Source organism: Pseudorasbora parva, chromosome 10 (assembly GCF_024679245.1).
Source record: "Pseudorasbora parva isolate DD20220531a chromosome 10, ASM2467924v1, whole genome shotgun sequence".
Taxonomy (NCBI): Eukaryota; Metazoa; Chordata; class Actinopteri; order Cypriniformes; family Gobionidae; genus Pseudorasbora; species Pseudorasbora parva.
The window spans coordinates 10,489,685-10,511,079 of record NC_090181.1 but is presented as its reverse complement, the minus strand read 5'-3'; the positions used below and the strand labels follow the sequence as shown (position 1 = coordinate 10,511,079).

The following is a 21,395-nucleotide window of genomic DNA, read 5'->3' as shown; positions in this document are numbered from 1 at the left end:
TGTGCAATGTTAAAATTGCATTTCAGTAATCCTACATTTCAAATTTAGAGTGTTAATGTAAATGCCTAATAGAAAGAGAAAAAGAGTGGAAAACTGTTTTTATGCTACACCTTTAAACATTTGCCTCCCAAGCAAATGTGTTTTTGTGTATATGACAGTCACTCAAATGGGTGGCTAAGAAAACATGTACCGGTATGTCAGTTGTGTTTGCCATGTGTGGTCAGTTGTGTTTGCCATGTGTGGTCAGTGTTTCTGTGCCATAAACTGCAGATAGAGGGGCAGGAAGTCAGACAGACAGGTGTTTCTGTGCGGCTGCTGCAGACTGCAGTAGCTCTGCTTTTCCTGCAGTGTCCTGCCCTGAGCGAGTAACAACAGGAGAGAAAGAAAGACAAGTTGAGATTTATGAAACGAGTTTCTGAAAATGTGTGTAAGTATGTGTAGTGTCAGTATTTTTCTAATCTGGGTTTTTGGCTCGGTTTGAGGACACAGGAGATTATAAGATACTGCACGTGGGCTACAGTCACTGATTACACTGATCTCTGCACAACAGCTTTTTTTTTCCTTCTTGTTTTTTATCTGCCGCTTAAGGTTTATTAATTTACTCTCTGCTGTGATTTTCTCACTGGATGGCAGGATTAGAGATGCACCACTAATACTACATTTCTCTGCCGATACGATAGGCAATCATTCAGTATGATATCTACTGATAGTTGGATTTTATTAAGGGAAAAAATCTATACAGGAAACCCTCTCATTTGGTAAATTACTATAGTATTAGAGGTTAAAATTAAAAACGGAGCTTCAACTGGTAGGCCTATTTAATTTCAAATATAAATACAGTCAAATGTTGAAATGTGTGTTTGCTGCTCAGTGCATATACTGTCGTTCTGTGGTTGAATGATCGAGCGATTACATGAGGCGTGATTCATTTCAGTAAGCTGTACTGAATTAGCCTAGAAATATAGATATACTCTAGCAGCAGCTAATCTAATTTGCAGCAAGGAAGTCTAGCAACTCTACGTTGGCTTGCAAGCTGGAAAAAACATACTCTGGTCAGGCCAATCTCATCGTGTGTAGAGTTGGTGGGCTGGCTTAACGTAATGACGGCAGAGTTATCATGGTTCCACGTGCTACTTGAAACAATGAAGCTGGCGAATGGCGGTCTTTTGAATTGGCTTTGGCTGCGACTCTGGAAGACTTGGAGTTAAGCTTTTCTTTGAGAAAAGAACAAAGAACGGCACTGAAGTCATTCTTAAAAAGGGAAGATGTGTTCGGAGTTTTGCTGACCGGATACGGCGAATGTTTAATCTGTCAACAAGCTCTGTTTCACCTTCGTTGCTCTGGTTGGTTGTAGCGCTATCCTATCGCGTGCAGAGGGAGTCTGAAAGACAACCGTTTATCCCGCCCCTCGGATTGAGCCCTGTCAATGGTGTGTTCCCAGACCCAACGTCTTGATGTGGGTCTGACTTGTCACGCTATCTTTTAACATTCTGATGTTCAGCGATCGATCACGTCACAGTTAAGAGCGTCAAAAAGCCATGTATTGATTGCATTTCATTGTAAAATGGACAGAATTTGAAAGCTGGATCTTTGTTTCTTATCAGAAGCTTTATGATTATTAGATGGGAGGATCTGCAAAAAAACTGAATCCGCAGACCTTTCAACTCATGAGGGCAATTCATATAGGGTCAAATAGAGTCTGCTTTAACGTCGCTATTTTTTTTAAACTGTTCAAGTGGATGTTCATGTTGTTGCTTTAAATGGGTCCTAAATTCCAATAAAAGAGAGATCATCTTCACACACAGTATTAGTTGCAGGTTTTCTGGCCCGTTTTGATTGATAATTAACAATCCTCCAATGCCCAATAGTGAAAATAATTGCTCTTATCATCCGATACCAATTATTGGCTGATACATTGGTGCATATAGATTAAAAATTAGATCAATTCAATAAAAAATGTAGATAACAGATTTATGTTTTATGCCTTTATTTTGGTTAGTGGAAAAACTAAAATTGAATTTCTGTTTAAAAAAAATCATAGGGCACTATCAGGGTAAACAATTTAATCAGGCGTTTATTTCATATCTCTCTTTATTAGATTGCATTTATTTGTGCTGTCCTTTAAAATGTTTATTTGTTCTTATAGTTCATCTGAAGCTTGTTTCATAAGCATAAATTAATGAGAGAGGCGTTTTCTGTATGTAGCATTTGATTCTGAATTTGAATACATTAGATATATCATGATGGTTCACACATAAACAACGAGTCTGTTAACTATCCTTTCATCAACATTCAGTTAGTGGAGCAACTGGCATCTGAGTGTACTCACTGGAACAGGTGTGGCCTATAGAGTGCGTGTGTGTTCAATGGAAAATGATGTGCTATGGAAAATATTCAGACATCAGCACATTCAATCTGAAGGTTATGGGCAGTACTCTCGACTTTCACGCATAAGCACACACATACATACCCTTAAATAGTTAACACATTGATGGCATGTTTGCTGAGATGATAAACACGTGACTTACAGTTTGACAGTGTCTGAGTGTTTTGTGTTTGTATTTTACTTCACACTGATTTCCATAAACAGTAGTGAATGTGTCCATCAGGCATGATCATTAGGGTCAGTGTGCACAGCAGCTGTCAGATCTATCCACCCTTTATTTATTTATTTATTTCTACCAACCTTTAAGCTAATCTGTGTGTTTGGATGGTGTTGTATGATGGTCAGTGATCAATGGAAATAAAGTGACAATGAGTTCTGAAGTGACGGTTCTACTTTATGTGCCTTTGATTAAAGTGTTTAAACCCAGTGGCTCCCATGAGAGACTTTTCTTGCAGTTAGCATGCCGTAAATCCTCAAGTAACAGGACAACAAAGGTCAGTCTTTCAGCTGATGAGCCTTTTTGGCTTTGAATGAAAGTTATTTTAGCTGGAATAATTGGTTCTTTTGCAAGCTTAAATTAAAAGATGAGTAAATATTTAGAGAGAGATCTTCAATCAGAGTGAGTGCTGACCTGAGTGCAGTCCGAGGCACTAATAAATGTCAGTGTTTTGAATGTTCAGTAAGTTCCATCACAAGATATACACCATCAAGTTGACCAATCAGGTTGTGATGTATCCCTGTGCCTTTAGGTTCGGTGTTAAAATGCCACAGTGTATGAAAAGTGGACCAGGACTGTTAAATGTTTTTTGTTGATGTTGGTGGCGGTGGTCCGGACCAAACGAACCAAGTGAACTGAACTACAAGTGTGGTAAGGTTGTGTCCTCACTTGTAGTTCAGTTCTTTTGGTTCTTTTGGACCTGACCAAAAAAGAAAATGATGCATTTAGTGCTGGTATGCTGCCAAGTGTGAACACACCATAAAAGACTTAAATTCTATTAAGTAGAAAAAAAGAAGCTGTGAATATATATGTTTTTAATATTATTATTTGAAAAAGTTTTGTCTATCAAATAGCCAACATTCAGGAAAAAATAAAACAATTTAAATAAGTGTGTTTCAATGTCAATATGTGTTTTAATATCAGATACTTTGACCTTTGGTGTTTATGAATGAATCATTTTTGATATTCGTAAAAAAAGAAAAGAAAAGAAAAGGGGCACCATTTGAAAATAACTCATAAATTAGTAAATTATATAATTGTATAAATTAGTTATAAAATGCTGATTAATTGACCCGGCATGTATTTTAGTCTAGAGTAGAAGTTATAACAAACAGCACATTAGCTAACAGAAAGTGGGTTTCCATCCAAACTTGAAGCAAATCTTTTCACAAAAAAATGCAAATTAGGTGCGTTTCTATCAAAGAGCCGATTGGTCAAATGGGTTTAATGTTTGCTACGTCAGATTTAATTTGGCAAATGTGTTTCCTTCTCCCATTATTCTTTTGAACTCTTTTCACAAGTCAAAAACCACACGAGCATACCTTTTTTTTTGAGAATTAAGGGATTTTTCCCCCGAAATATGCATTTCCATCACTCGTTTCTAATGTGAAACTTAAAAATGCACATAAAAATTGGGTGATGGAATTGGAAACAGGGTGAGTGACAGGTAAAACTAAAGGTAGCATAGACTGAAGCATTCCTGGATCAGGTTCTACTCAGGAGGGTAACCGGATCTGAGCTTTGGCAGGTTGGGAGGTTTGAAGCCTGAGGTAGCCCTGTAACAGCCATGCTGTGTGTATGTGTCTCGCTCACTGTTTCTCTCTCTCTCTCTTCACTCATCTTAGATGGACTGATAGATGGATGAAACGGCAAGATAGATAGATGGAGGAGGGAGGTTAGATACATCTGTAACCCAAGAGCATAGGTAGAGCTCAGATGTCACTCTGAAAGGTTAAAGGCATTCGTAGGTAATGATGACGTTAGACAAAAGCCTATTGGCCACCCACTTGTGTCCGTTTTCCTGTAGGTCGGGTTACCAGCTGACACAGCCTGCAAATGTTAGTCCTCCTAGCACTTCAAGCAACCTTCCTGGATTCTCGGTTCCTTTGTGGGAATAAACATCCAGTGATGTGACAACTGTGGTGAATTATATAACTGTGGTCAGAGAATTAAAGCTTCATTCAGTAGGGTGGCACTTAGTGTATCTGAAACTTGTAATATAAATATAGCTTTGCCATCAACAGAATGTTTTAAAAAATATATATATATATATATTCTAAATGAAAACAGTTATTACAAGACTTCTTACTGCTTTTACTGTATTTTATAAGTGATTTTTATTTGTTGAAAAGCCAGTGATGTCTATAGAAGCTCGCAAATCTGACTTTATATCCCTCAATTCTGACTTTATACCTCTCAATTCTGACTTTAGATCTCTTTATTGCAGCTTCATATACAGTGGGTAGGGAAAGTATTCAGACCCCCTTACATTTTTCACTCTGTTGTATTGCAGACATTTGCTAAAATCATTTAAGTTCATTAAGTTTTCTCATCAATGTACACACAGCACCCCATATTGACAGAAAAACAGAATAGTTGAAATTTTGGCAGATTTATTAAAACCGAGAAAATAAAATATCACATGGTCCTAAGTATTCAGACCCTTTGCTGTGACACATATTTAACTCAGGTGCTGTCCATTTCTTCTGATCATCCTTGAGATGGTTCTACATAGAGATGCACCGATTGCAATTTTCTTGGTCGATTTCCGATTTTTTTGTTTGTGAGATTGGCCGATTTTCTTTCTAAGAACTATAATTGACAGCATATACGAACAAAAATCCACTTTTTCTTCAAAGCAAAATTATATTTTTATTATAAAATAAATTAGTAAACATTCCAATGGGATCTTCTCTCACTTAAACAACTCTCAAAATATACGTGTTCTGTGCCAGGAAAGAATAATTAAAAATCAGTTGCTTTATTCTCTTTTTTCTCTTTTTTACTTGTCTTACAAAAGTCAAAAGATCCTATGAATGAACAAAACTGAAGTGTACAATACTCCTCCAAATAATAGTTAAGTAATTGGGTAATACATTTTGCCAGTTAGGGATGTCATGGTACCAAAATTCCAGTAGTCGGTACCAATACCATAACATAATTTGGTACCAATTTCAGTACCACAGCTAAATGTTTTTTTAAATATATTTTTTATTTAACCATTAAAAAAAAAAAAAGTATTATGTTTATTATTTATGGTGATAATCATTATGAGTAAATAATACATAAACATTTAAAGGCTGTATGCTGTATAAAAGTGAACATTGTTTTAAGAAAAAGAAAAATTATCAACCATCTAGGCATAATTATTATTATTAGTAGGCTAGTGATGTATTATAATTACATAGAGATGTAGCTAAGGTAATTTTTCCTAATATATTCTGTTAATTTCCTTTTTTTAAAGCAAACTTTTATTTTGACGGGTTGCTGTGAAGACCTTGGAGTGTCTGTGTTCATATGACGAATACATTCTCATGAAGTGATGGTTTATGCATTCGTCTGGTCATCCAGCGCCATGAATTCTATAATTTTCTTGGTAAATGCATTTGTGCTTTGGTCTTTTCGCTGCTTATACCAAGGAAAGATAGGAGAGGCTGCTGACCTGGGGCTGGCTCTGAGCTCTGGCTCGAGCAGTTTACCTTACTAACTAACTAACTTACCTTCTTCAAACTGGGCATGTTCCATGTGGTGATGGTGTCTAATTAGGTTTGTAGGTTTGTCAAGTTTCACAAATGGCATAAGCATGCAGCTGTGAGCTGACGTCAATGTCGCGGCCTCGCTCACACTCACAGCCACATGTAGAGGGATCAGCTCAAAATCGGCAACACGTGTGACTGATCGGCCGATCATGCTGAAAATCGTCCAATTACGATCCCTGGCCGATCAGTCGGTGCATCTCTAGTTCTACACCTTCATTTGAGTTATATGGGTAGAAGAGACTTGGTGAGAGATGTAAAGAAGAACCCAAAGATCACTGTGGCTGAGCTCCAGAGATGCAGTCGGGAGATGGGAGAATATTGTAGAAAGTCAACCATCACTGCAGCCCTCCACCAGTCAGGGCTTTATGGCAGAGTGTCCCGACGGAAGCCTCTCCTCAGTGCAAGACACATGAAAGCTTGCATGGAGTTTGCTTAAAAAAATACCTGAAGGACTCCAAGATGGTGAGAAATAAGATTCTCTGGTCTGATGAGACCAATAACTTTTTGGCCTTAATTCTAAGTTGTAGGTGTGGAGAAAACCAAGCACTGCTCATCCCCTATCCAATACAGTCCCAACAGTGATGCATGGTGGTGGCAGCATCATGCTGTGGGGTGTTTTTCAGCTGCAAGGACAGGACGACTGGTTGCAATCAAGGGAAAGATGAATACAGTCAAGTATAGGGATATCCTAAACGCAAACCTTCTCCAGAGTGCTCAAGACCTCTGTCTTGTTGAAAGGTGACCCTTCGGCCCAGTCTATGACCATAACCACACAGCTAAAATAACAAGGGAGTGGCTTCACAACAACTCTGTGACTGTTCTTGAATGGCCCAGCCAGAGCCCTGACTTAAACCCAATTAAGCATCTCTGGAGAGACCTGAAAATGGTTGTCCACCAACGTTTACCATCCAACATGACAGAACTGGAGAGGATCAGCAAGGAGGAATGTCAGAGGATCCCCAAATCCAGGTGTGAAAAACTTGAAAAAAGTCTCTTGGCTGTATTAGATCAAAGGGGTGCTTCTACTAAATACTGAGCAAAGGGTTTGAATGCTTAGGGCCATGTGGTATTTCAATTTTTCTTTTTTAATAAATCTGTAAAAATGTCAACAATTCTGTTTTTCTGTCAATATGGGGTGATGTGTGTACATTAATGAGAGAGAGAAAAAATGAACTTGAATTTAGCAAATGGCTGCAATATAACAATGAAAATTTTAAATACTTTCTGTACCCGCTGTATATAATATATAATATTTGTATATTATTATATATAAATAAGACAAGTCATATAACTGATTAGATGTTTCATAGCCAAAGCAAATAATCTGTATATGTGTGTACCATACCAGAGCTGATGCCTTGTTTTTGTAAAATATAATGTAAGTTGGTTTAGTAACATTCAAATAAACAAAACAAAAAAAAGCACAAAAAAGTTAGTTTTTTTTCCAATAGGCCTAATAAAACTAAGCAGGGTTATCTCCCTGTTGAGTCTCTTCCAGATCTCAGAAATTCCCGTAATGGCATGGAATTCTGGGATGAAGCTCTGAACTCTGGATATTCTCCGGGGCATATTCACCAGGCCTGTGAATTGGACCATTGTTTCTAGTATAACAACCTCAATAGACCTGAGTGACGGCACCAGTTCCACCAGAGCCAATCAGGGTGACAGCATTTGTTGTGGTTTAACTCTGAGCTGATAAGAGTGAAGGAAAACAGTGCCTCTGCATTTACAGCACATGTGATGAATCGCTTCTGCCTCTTACAGAGATTTCCTTTTGCAGAAGGTCAGAGATCAGCTTCTTTTGTGCAGAAGTGTTTGTGCCTCACAAGTTGGCACATCACGCAAAGAAAGGCTGCTTGGCCAAATGACTCCTGTGTGACATTATGATAACATTTAGATTTAGTTTTCAGGGCTGGTCCTCCTGTTTCCAGACTCTGATTTAAGGCAACAAAAGTTCACTCATTATTCACTGCCAGGCCAAACAATGAGAGAATGAATTATGGGAAATCAGACGTGATATGGTCTTTATGGGGGCATGTAATAAGATGTGTGTGTTTGTCAAGTTTAGTGATTGTATTTAAATATAGTTGTAAGAGTGTTTCTTTGAATCCTGCTCTATAGCTTGTATCACCCAAAGGCTCTTTGATTGGCAGCTTGCCAGGGTTATGTAACATCAGCAGGGTAATTAAAAACATCTCCCACTCGTTTAACGGATTAATCTTCTTAATTATTTATGGTTCTGTTCTAAACCCAAAATCATGCCCGTGTCCCAGTGCACCATATGCCCTAGATTCTGGGACATATTCCGTTTTTAATGATTTTCGGGTAACGAGTGCATGTGTGGAGCTTGTCCTGAAGTCACTTTCTGAAGAGACTGTAGTGTGAGGAAAAGTACATTAAGCAGTGCAGTGTGCTAGGGCTAGTGATCGAATATTCATGAAATATTCACAATAGTTCTGCATTGCGGATGTGTAGTCTCTTAACTTGTGTGGCATTTTCCACATAATGTATTAAAGGGATAGTTCAACCAAAACTGAAAATTAGCCTATGATTTTCTCAACCTAAAGTCATCCTAGGTATATATGACATACTTCTTTCAGACAATTTGTTATACTAATTGTTAGAGTTATATTAAAAATGTCCTGACTCTTCCAAGCATTATAATAGCAGTGAATTGTTGGGTCATTTTCGAAGTCTATAAAAGTGCATCTATCCATAAATCATTTTTTTTTATATAACTCTCGATTGTGTTTGTTTGGAATAAGAATTTCATATACACCTAGGATGACTTGAAAGTGAGTAAATCATAGGGTAATTAAACATTTTGGTAAAACATTTAATTAAATATTTCAGTAATATTACATGTTAAATATTGCCATTTATCATTATATATTGGTGCATAGGTAGAAAGTATGTAAAAAAACGTTTTTATATATATTTTTAAACTTTCATTTTGTTTTGAGTCCACCTTGCTTCATTGGTTGGTTTGGTTGAAATAATGTTTCTTCTAATATGAAAATCACAGAGCAAACAAATGAGATTTGAGAGTATACTAGGGTGATATATTTTATAAAAGGATATTTAAAAAAAAAAAAATGTTACACTATTTTAATAATTTGTTACTCATTGCTCATTGATCACAAGTAATGATTTGTAAAATGTCAAAGGTCTTTTAATCATGATTTAATTAGTGCCATGTGCTCTTAGCATTGCTATCAAGTACTTTTGGCTAAAAAGTTTAAAATTGTCTACCACAGTAGAGTAACAATGTTGACTACATGTAACAGAATTGACAGTAGCAGAGTTGAAAAAATTCTATAATCATCCCCCCATTAAAAATATAAAAAAGTAAGTAATTTGTGTTTGGCAGGCAATGAATTATTACAATTTAATATGTTTTCAATAAGATACTGCAAATAATTTCTGTTTGTGGACAGTTTTTCATAGAATTATAGAATCACTCATTGAATGTCGCCCAATGGATATTTTAAAATGCCTAAAATGATGTACACCTAACATTTACCTCAATATTTACTTATATTCTTTGCTAAAACACTCATGTGTAAGAGAATTACAGATGTTTTACTGAAGTCTTAAGATAGCAAGACTCCGTGCTGATCTCCTGATCCTTGCATAAAACAATATTCACATCAAGGGCATTATGGGATTTCATGTATGTTATATCTGAAACTGCTTCATTACATAGAGAATAACTCTATAATATCGACAGCTGCTGTAGACACAACTGCACTTTGCATTTGGCATTAGTCACATTTGTGTGACTTCTAAAATCGGATTTCATGAGTTTGATACACCAAACTAATGTAGCGTTTGCCATGATTCTGTCTATTACTGACTCTCAAATGATTATAATTCTCTGTGAGGTGTTCTGGGACATCCTTTCACTTCTAAGAGGCTTTTAAACGGATTGTTTTTTATTTAGCGTCACCTCTAAATCTCTCTCAGTACAGTGAATCTTTACCTTTTTATAACTCTTTGTCTGACGCTTTTTGTGGGGGAATTTCTTTCCAAGTCTGTTTAAATTTCATAGACACGCATTCATTTGGAATAAATTACATTTTTACAGAGTTCATACATGGGAAACCATCAGAAATCACTACCGGTTACTGTGAATTAATAGAACATTTTTTTGTTTTCACTGGCTGCATAAAAAAAGCAACATGAAAAATAAATGTCTCTTGAGATTTTTAATCAATTGGAGAGAAAAAACTGTCTAGATTCTTTTCATCGGTAATGTTTCTCTGTGTTCTCCATCAAAGCTGACCACAGCGATCTCGTGTCTCCACCTGTTTATGCTTTCCAGGCATGTAAAAGGTGTGTAAATACAAGTGAGCCAACACACACACACACACACACACACCTGTCCTGTTGCATAATAGAGTTACATGGGCCTTACATCACACCAGTGTCCTGAACATTTATCTGTGATGCTCCTTTGAAATAGGGCCGGTTTCCTGTCCGTGAAACTGGGTGCGATCTTTGAAATTTTTCTCTCTACTGTTTGTCCCTCAACCAGCAACATTGTGAGGGGAAACTCTCAGCTGCCCTCTTTGGATGCTCAGCCTCAGTAGGACTATATTCACAGTCGTACTAGGGGCCCTATCATACACCCAGTGCAATGTGACACAAGTGTTTTTCGCTAGTTTCAGCCTGATGCAGTTTTCATTTTCATGTCCTGCATCACATTGATTAAATAGCAAATGCTTTAGACCCATTTGTGTGGCCATGGGCGTGTTGGTCTGCAAAAAAAAGTGTTTTTTTCAGGTGGATTGGTGGCACGTTGCTATTTTGAGGCAACTGAACACGACTGCACCATTGACCAGCTGAAACCTGGTTTAAAGCCAATGGCGCAATATTTTTTGTTATTTAAAGAGTGCGTTAATTACAAACACAGGGATGTGCAGCAACACCCAAACATTTTTAAATATGAAAAATTAAATGATTAATATGTAAAAGATTATTATTGTTTACATAAATATAAAAATGCCTGTCATATGCTCCGGGAGGTTTGGTGTAATCCGGCTTGTCCCATAGATGCTGCTCTCGCTTTAACCTCTCGCTCAAAGATCCATTTGCACGCTAGAGAAGCGTTCAGTTTTTCCGCTCGCAAATTTCGCTGTGTAAATAGTGAATTTGAGAGAGCGTAGCTGGCTTTTAAAAGGAATGGGAGATGAGACTGATTGGTTTATTGCACGTTACACCAAAAACACACCCATTAAGAGACTAGATACAACCCTTTTGGATCCTTCAGACCCTTCACCAACCATTTCTCCCATTGTTAAACTAGCAAAATTGGATTTAAACACGCCCTAATGCAACTGCATTATGCGCTTTATGCGTTCAGATCTTTAAAATAGGGCCCTAGATATTACAACTGATACAGTCCTTTTGCACAACAGCATACCAATACCATACCAAAGAAATTACATTTTTAAAAACAATTAATTAATTAATTAATTAAATTAACTCTTTTAAATGTATTTTTTGTAATTCTCAAAATTCATATTCAATTTTCATACTCTAACTGTACTTTACACTGGTGTGATTTCTACATTTGCTTGTAGGTTTTTTTTTTTTTTTTTTTTTTTTTGTCACAATAGTATATCAATTTAATATCAGCCATAACATGTAAATAATCGTATCTATATTAGATGTTTAATATTGTGCCATGGTCTGATTTCAGCTGCACTAAACTAAAACTCAACTTTGCACTGGTCAGCATGTTAATCTTTTTTTTTTTTCTTCATTAAAGGAAAGAAATGATAATGTATTCACACTCATGTCATTTCAAACCTGAATGCTGATATCATTGTTATAGTGAACAGGGACTTTCAAAAATGTATAAAAGATCACCATAAAATTTGACTTTTACTATATTATTATTCACTATATCCTGGCTTCTTCTTAGCTCAACTAGTAATACATCCATGATCATCAGCATGGCAATACCACAAACCAACTTGTTAAATTAATGGTGTTTAGCTGGTGTTTTCAGCAGAGTAAACATGCAGTTTATTTTACATGCTACACACACTCCTCCTTGCACACAAAGAGCTGCCGTGTCATGAAGGCGGATATCCACTCCTTAGTGTGTAAGTCTACACCGCTCGTAGGAAATGCTCGACGCTGTGCATGAATTAATGATTGACGCATCTCTTCTTGCTACAGTGTCTGAGTTCAAAACACACTCTCGCTATGTGTAGGAACAGAAACGCTGAAATACAATGTAAACAATCATTTTGCATGCGGGAGGCAAAAATTATGCAAATCTCAGATTCGTTTTAAAAAGTTTTATACGCTTTATTCATTTTTGCTGCTGTTTATTTGGTCGTTTTAATATAATTGTTTTGTGGTATCAATTTCAATATAGGATTTTGCACTTCATCAAAACAAATTATAATAAAACATTTATATGTTAAACAATAGGTCATTGGCTTAATCATGGGTCACTGGTAAAGTGCACATGGACATTGTGTGGGGTGAATTGAGAATTAATTTTCTCTTTACTTGCTCCATCAGCACAGTGAAGGTCACGCTTCATATTTTACTAGCTCCTTACTGTTTGAAACCGTTCCAGTCAGCAGTCACAGATCCTGTGCCATTCTTTTAGGGCACCAAGAGAGCATGACACTAGTTTTCTTCACACAAAAATATAAAAATAATCTAAAAATATCAGCATAATCATGACATGACACCACAGTATGTTTACAATGAATAGACATCAAAGCAGTAATGAATTGTTGTTGTTTACTTCTCCTCCTCAGGAGCGGTTTGAGGCTCTGTTCAGGATCTATGATGACCAGACGTCATTCCAGATGTTCAAGAGTTTCCGAAGAGTTCGGATCAGCTTCAGCACGCCAGAGGCTGCTGCTCGCGCACGCATCGAGCTCCACGAATCGGATTTCAACGGCATTAAACTAAAGCTCTACTTTGCACAGGTCAGCAGCGCATTATTCTTTGTGTCATTCTGCAGTAAAGGGATTGTTTATCCAGAAATGAAAATAATTTCATCATTTATTCACCGCCATGTCGTTCCAAACCTGAATGCCGGTTTCTTTCTGAGCCATAGTAACAAGCCATAAAATTAGTCCATCCAACCATTTCACATATTCAAAGCCTTCTGAAACTATATTTTCAAACTGTCCAAAATATTAACATTTAACGTTCTTTTTTTTTTAAAGTCTCTTATTCTAAGGCTACATTTAATTGATCCAAAATACAGAAAAACAGCAATATTGTGAAGTATTGTTACAATTTAAATGGCCGTAGGCTATTATTCAGAATAAGAGAACCTTGTCAATAAGACGACCCCCCCTTTTTCAAGTTGTACCTTTCGGAAAAAGGCTTCTTGAAGACCAAATCTTGTATTTTATGAAGAAAAGACTATACTTTTTTTTAAAAAGAATTTTCATATTGCACATTTTTCATATTCTAATTTGTGTATTGAAAATATGGTAAATACCGGTAAAATGTACAAATGATCACATTTAAAAAGAAACTACCATAAAACTAACCTGTAGCCCTTCTGATTGAAATCAGGGTGCATCATTTTACGTTTTAAAATCAAGTACGGGGGTAGTTTGGTCCCGTTAGCGAGGGCACGCAAACATGAGTCACACAGCTTTTAGACTGTAAGCTTTTCTTTTTTCTCCCTCTTTTAACATGACTATGTTCATGTCCAGACTATTCAAATAGCACATTGGGTTTCTAAACAGGTGAGAAGAACCAATGCCATTTTGGGCCTTTAGCTTCAGCAGAAGTAAATATTTCTTCTGGGCTACCTATATAATGCTTTTATTTTTTGTCCTTATTGGAGATTTACGTTTTAAAGCCCATATGTTGTTGAACACAAAAGTAGACGTTTTTGTGTATTGTGTTTTTATTTGAGCATTTTTTAAATTTTACATCCAAAAAAATACACAAACGAACAAATGAAAACAACCGTTACAAAACAAAGACAAAAACAAATAAAAAAAAACACCACGTTCCTTTGCCTAGGTTTAGTTCAGCGCTATAGGAGAGAGGCATAAGGCATTCGATTAGTGTAACACATTGTCTTTGAAAATTATATAAGAGTAATAGAAAGCAACATGAGCCAAAATCTCAGGACTATCAGTGTAATATTAGCAGGAGACCAGAGAGAACAGCAGTTTAGATTTTAGTTTTGGTCTCCTCTGAGGTCGGTCAGCTGGGGATAGTTAAACACAGTCCTCAGCACAGTAACACACAAACATCCATGTGTGACTAACCGTTATTGTCATTAATTATCGGAAATCAGTCAGACACAATTATATTTCTAGAATCATTATGCAGTAAATGTGCTTTATTTTACTGAGTTGTTTGACGCTGAACACAAAGAACGGACTCACTCCTCACAACGGTGCTGTGTATTTGTGTGCTGCTTTATGGGAGTGCGGATATGATCTAGGACATTGTGTGTCTTTGAACAGTAATATAATAGCCTGTGAGAGATGTAACTATGGAGAGAGTATTCCTTCAAATCAATGCAATCTGGGCCTGGACTCCGCTATATATAGCTTGGAGGATATATTTAGTTTAAAAGTAGTTTATTCTTACGTACAGTGTGTCTATTTACACTAAGCGCAAATACCCCGCCTCATTGGCAGACGCCATTTACTTTAACTCCGCCCACTGAAAATGAAGGAAGCTGTTGGATTTGTCAGCAGTAAGAATAGTGTAGGGGTAAGGTGCATTCCAGAACATTTTGCCCAAATTTGACCCGAGTTCAAATCCGTCACTTGGCAAACTTGCTCCACTCTCTTTTCCCATCACGTATCAGATCAGAAAGAAATTTTTCAATAAAAATTAAGAAATATTCGAAAAGTGGAAATAAAGTATCTGTGTTTAGTAAAATTGTTGATAGGTTAAGGGTAGGTGTAGGGCGGACTTTGTCATTCATTTAATAATTTTTATAAATATAATTAAATTCTGAATAATTTGTGACAACACTGAGTTGGAAATATCTGCTTCTATTTATAAGTATTAAAAGCATTTACACAACTACTATTTACACAAGAAAATGCTATTTTTACTTACTGTAAATCGAATCTAGTATTCTTATAGTTTAGTCTTGTTTTGTGCTTTCCCAGCTAACACAAATATGCTCTAATAACGTTTTGCTAACTTTGTCATTAACTTATGAAAATGTTATTTCTGAATGTCCAGTTTAAAACAAACATCCGTTTAAAAAAATGTTTTCTTGTATGAATTTTAAGGGAACATCATTCTACAAACGTTATGGGAACGTTACTTCTGAACATTCTGAAATAAGTTGCATTTTTAAAAATGTTAGACAAACGAAACCGTTTCAGAAAACAATGTATACGTAATGTTTGCGTGCTAAAATTATTAAAAAACAGTTAACTTTAAACAAACATTATTCTGGAACAATACATTTTACAGATGTTACATTTTATCATATTTTGAGAGAACTTTGTCAGAATGTTATTCACAGTTTCCACCGCCTCTTTTTTCCGTCCGGCCACAGGTGCAGAATTCGGGGGACGATGTGGACAAGACATACCTTGCCCCGCCTCAGCCTGTCAAACAGTTCCTCATCTCTCCACCTGCGTCCCCACCTGTGGGATGGAGCCAGAGTGATGACGCCAAACCTTTGATCAACTACGACCTGCTGTGCGCTGTGGCCAAACTGGGACCAGGTAAAAAAAAAAAACACACACACACAATCATCATACACACCTACTGACTTCTGCAGAAAGATAAAGGGGCTCCAAAAAGCATTGAGTTAAACATATTTGTTATAAATCAAATGTATGAACATTATATCTGTCATTTAACACGTTCAATACTTTTTGTGCCTGAATAGTGTTCTTGTTTTGTGAAGTATTTTTTTTCTTCCTTTTTTGTATTTATCAAAAGAGGGGTCTGAAAAGGTACTGCAGAGGTCTGTAAACTGATAATATACTATAAATGTATTGAAGGGGACAGCGGCAGGTTAACTAATGCTGTCGGTCATTAATTTTAATCAAAGAACAACGGTAACTTGACCAAATAACTTTTTGTAGCTTTAATAAGGATTAATCCATATTTAATTGATCATTTATGCAGTGCAGACTGTTGATAACTTCATACCATTTTTGTAAATATCCTATGTGTGAAGATTGTGAAGCGTGAAGATTGTTTTAAGTTCACTTAAATTAAAAGTTTTTTTTTTAAGCCTAATAAATTAACAATTGATGGCTTTCAGTTACACTGAATTGCTGAATGGCTATAATTATTAATATTAAAATAAAAATTCATAGACATCAGTATCAGTATTAGATCAGTGATACTGGCTTTCATTCAAAAAAATACACCATTAAACATTTTAAAATACACTTAGTTGTTTCTACATTAATTTGGAGATTAACTGTGAAATATTACATTATAAAATACATGAACTAATATATTAAATATATAATACATTAAAAAGGTTTTAATAAGTGTTTTTGATCGTGATTAATTGTGATTCATTATAGAAAACGTTTATTTTGACCTATAATAAAAAAATGACCACATTTGGATATCAATTCTGCAATAAATCTCTCTCTCTCTGTGTGTATATTATATATATATATATATACACATTTATTTTAACAGTACAAAAAATGTGTAAATTTAAATAGTTATGTGTGAAATATTACAAACAACAATTTATTTAAAATAAATTGTAACAGTGATATTGTATGTAAGCACTAGTTGTATGCAATGTTTATTAATGTTTCCATGAAAGTTATTATACAGAAAATAATGAAGTTCATATAAGGGGATTTCTGAGTTGGAAAGTGTTGAAGAAGGTCAAAAAGAAGACCAAAGTTTGAAAGCCTAAAGGAAAAAAAAAGAAAAAAGCCAAAAGAATACATACATTGCAAGCATGCTGTATTGTAAGAGATAATATTGGTTGTCACTCGTGTTAATGTGCGGTTGGTGAACAGCTAATGTGTTGAAAGAAAAATGTAACTATAACAGTGCTGTGTCTGCGCCCCCTGCTGGTGCACATCACCCACACACTTGCCATGGCAAACTTAGTATCACCTCTTATTGGTCTGGCTCACTGTTACTATAGCAACCCTCATTCTGTTTCTTAGTGTTTGTGCGTGTAGTGTCCTCAATGGTCGTGCTTCTATTACTTAATCTTGGGGATGTAAACTATATCTGTTTACTAATGGCTTTCAAATCTAACATCTTTTGTTAGTGAGAGCATTTATCTGGCTTGTGCTTCGCAAAACATCTGCCTGATGCAGGAAATCTTATCTTAAATTTTTTTATTAAAAATGTCAGGATTTACCCAGTTATCTGGATTTAATGATATAACAAAATCCTGACTGTTCCACTCTTCAAAACTCATATTAGAGTTGTCATAGTAACAAGTCTGTAAGCTCAAACATGATCTGTAGCATATGTTTATTTAATGCAAGGATCAGATGGCTTAGAAGGTGAAAGTGCCCTTTAAGAAGTGACACTGGGACAGACTATGTTGTAGTAAATGATTATGCCTAATATTAATAATTATAATAATATCTTAGAAAATATAGCCTGAACTCATCTAGCCTGAACTAACGGCTAGAATATATGGAAGCCTGTTTCGGCCACTAAATTAAAAAAAAGAAGAATAATTGTGACTTTTTCTTTTACAATTGCGAGTTATAAAGTCAGATTCTGAGATATAAACACGCAATTGCGTGATAGTCAGAAGTCAGAGATAAAAAAAATCGCAATTACACATTATTTTTTTATTTAGTGGTGGAAACAGGCTTCCATATATTATAGCCTTTGGTTCAGCGTATTTTCTAAGATATTATTATAATTATTAATATTATTTTAGGATTTTATTTTTATTGATAATAATAACACCGCTAATAGATATATGATATAGTAGTAGTAGTAATAATAATATAAATATATAGTCTTGGAGTTGTATAAAATTTAGTGTAAATAATAATAATAGATATAGTAATATTATTTTTGAAGAGCTACATGCTGAATGAACTAGAGGTTAAAATAATTGAGTATATTTTTATTATTAATTCAAGGTTATTTTATTAATTAAGAGGTAACCATGATTTATGATATTTACCTCATTTACATTAGCTGTACAATTTGGTTAAGCCATGCTAAGAAAGTGTTTTTTGTCATGGTTAAGTTGTTTTTGTTTAACAAAACCTGAGAAATATTTTTGCAATCGTTGCAATTGTCATTACATCATAGCTCAATATTTGGATCAAAAGACAATGCAAACTGGGCAGAAGTAGTATGTCCGTTGTCCAGGAATGTATTTGTCATCTTGTTTTCAATGCCCTACCCTCAGAATACATTTAATCAATGATCGAGAAGTTCATCATCAGATTCAGGGCATACTCTATATAGCCAAAAGTTTTGGGACACCTGCTTTTACATGCATATGAACTTTAATGACATCCCATTCTTAATCATTAGGGTTTAATATGGAGTTGACCCACCCTTTGCAGCTATAACAGCTTCAACTCTTCTGGGAAGGTTTTCCACAAGGTTTACGAGTGTATTTAAGGGAATTTTTGACCATTCTTCTAGATGTGAATTTGTGAAATCAGGCACTGATGTTGGACAAAAAGGCCTGTCTCACAGTCTCCTCTCTAATTCATAACATTTTCTATCAGGTTGAGCTCAGGACTCTGTGCAAACCAGTCAAGTTCCTCCACACCAAACTCACTCATCTATGTCTTTATGGACCTTGCTTTGTGCACTAGTGCACAGTCATGTTAGAACGGAAATGGGCCATCCCCAAACTGTTCCCACAAAGTTGGGAGCATGAAATTGTCCAAAATGTCTTGCTGAAACATTGAGTTCCTTTCACTGGAAAAACAATCCCACAGTATAATCCCCCCTCCACCAAACTTTACACTTGGCATAGTCAGGCAAGTACTGTTCTTCTGGAAACCTTCAAACAGAGAACCGTGATTTGTCACTCCAACGATCATATTTCCACTGCTCTAGAGTCCAGTGGTGGCGTGCTTTACACTACTGCATCCGATACTTTGCATTGTACTCTCTGATGTATGGCTTGGACGCAGATGCTCAACCATGGATATCCATTCCATGAATCTCTCTATGCACTGTTCTGCGCTAATCTGAAGCACACAAAATTTGGAGGTCTGTAGCTACTGACTCTGCAGAAAGTTGCCAACAGCATGCGCTTTATTTATTTATTTTTACACATGGCCTATTACTTTGTGGCCGAGTTGCTGTTGTTTGTTATAATACCACTAACAGTTGACCGTGGCATATTTAGTAGTGAGGAAATTTCTAAAATGGGCTTATTGCTCAGTCAGGTGGCAACCTATCACGGTACCACGGTAACCTATCACCTGCATGCCTAGGTGTTTTATTTGATACACCTGTGGCCATGGAAGAGATTGGAACACCTAAATTCAATGATTTCGAGGGGCATCCCAATACTTTTGGCAATATAGTTTATTTGGGAAGCATATTTGAAGGATGGAAGTTTTGATTTATTACAAAAATAATTAGTACATCAGTACATTTAGTACATCAAACTATTCTAAAAGGTCAAGGTAAATTGTATCTTATTGTCTTTAATCTATCTCTCTAGGTGAGAAGTATGAGCTGCATGCGGGTACAGAGTCCACTCCTAGCGTGGTGGTCCACGTGTGTGAGAGTGAAACTGAGGAAGAGGAAGAAGCCCGGCCAAAAGGCAAGATAGTCCAGACCAGACGTCCCGACGGTCCCCCAAAAGTCTACAACTAAAACCTTCAGCACACTGCAAATGTTTTCTCTCTCTCTGTGTCTCTTTCTCTCATCCAGGGAAAGGCACGCTTTATTTCAATAACAAAAAAGCTAAACTAAGACATGGATGGATTTGGAGGGGTGCTCAGTGCACAGGTGACTTGTGTTGTTCTGATCTGGACTTGTGGACTGAACACACTGTCTCACCGCTGCCTCACGGGACAGATGGGGGTGATGAGCTTACGACCCCCCACAACCATAGCACTTTCATTCCCTCATTTAGAGTCTTTGTCCTGTAGCATTAAACAGCAGTAATTGTAATTAACAGTCGTAGAAGTAGGTTACATGTAAACTTTGTTACTGTTTGTCACTTTGACCATCAAAGAAAAAAAATGCTTTAAAAAAAAGGAAGCAGACCCATTCTGCTTTCTCCGTTTCTCTCTTGACGGCTGTGTCCGTGTTTATCTCCATATCGGTCGGGTTGGCACACCTACAGCGGTGCCGCGGCTCGCTGGTTTTGTGAACTGTGTGCATCATTATGCCTGTTCATACCCTGCCTGAATGGTATGACAAGATGTTCATTGGAGATGATAGGAGCTAAGGCGTCGGTTGAAGTGTTTCTGTCATGTTGGTGAAGACGAGAGTGTGTTTAACATGTTCGTTCACTAAGTTAGATGTGTATTATTCTTACTGTGAATTTGATACCACACATTTTTTGCATGCTAACTGGTGTATTTTATACTGTGTGTTAAAGCAACTTTGAGCATATCTGAATACTGTCTTTCAGAGGGATGGTCTTGGAAAGTAAAGAAACAGTTGTCAGATGTAAAGTTCGACATTTTGTACTTGTATAGCGCAACATTCACACGCTGACCTGACAAACAGGAAAAAGCACATGCTATGGGTCTTAGTTTCACCCCATCTTTTTTGGCATCTTTATGCTTTAGCTTTTTCTCGCTTAAACTTCAGTACCATTTGCAATGTTTGATCTCTCTGCGTATGTTTACTGAATCTACACTGACATGTTCTCAAGTTCCAAGGTGAAAATCCATGTGACTGATATGACCATAGTAAAGCATTCATACAATGTTAACTGTTGTGTATTTTCCATTGACAGATTACATCTTAAAGGGATAGCTCACCCAAAAATTAAAATTCTGCCATCATTCATGTTATTCCAAACATGTTACTGACTTTCTTCTCTGTCACACAAAATAAGAGTTTTAATTGTGAAGAATGTTAACCCAACATTTCTAGACTTTTTTTTGTTTGATCAAGAACACTTCTCAAATGTTCTTCTATTATGGAGAAGAAAAGGTAATACAACTTGCGGGTTAGTAAATTTCTATTTTTTGGGTGAACTAACCAAGGTCTTTGTTTTGTTTTTGTTTTATCGTATATTCCACTTTATAAATCTCCACTGTGTTAATTCACACCACAATGGTTACACATTGATGAATGATGTAATTTTACGAAGTGAAGCAGAATC

At 36.2% G+C, this 21,395-nt stretch overlaps 1 protein-coding gene across 2 annotated transcripts in view; it reads left to right on the top strand.

The window, feature by feature from the left end:
* Nucleotides 1-20,959, top strand: part of rcan3 (regulator of calcineurin 3) — a 40,848-nt gene extending 19,889 nt beyond the window's left edge. For both annotated transcript variants that reach the window (XM_067455140.1, XM_067455141.1), the window contains 3 exons: nucleotides 12,928-13,101; nucleotides 15,672-15,843; nucleotides 19,773-20,959. In XM_067455140.1, the coding sequence (XP_067311241.1) occupies nucleotides 12,928-13,101; nucleotides 15,672-15,843; nucleotides 19,773-19,927 (501 nt within the window). In that variant the 3' untranslated portion in view covers nucleotides 19,928-20,959. The remainder of the gene's footprint in view (nucleotides 1-12,927; nucleotides 13,102-15,671; nucleotides 15,844-19,772) is intronic.
* The last annotated feature ends 436 nt before the right edge of the window (nucleotides 20,960-21,395 follow it).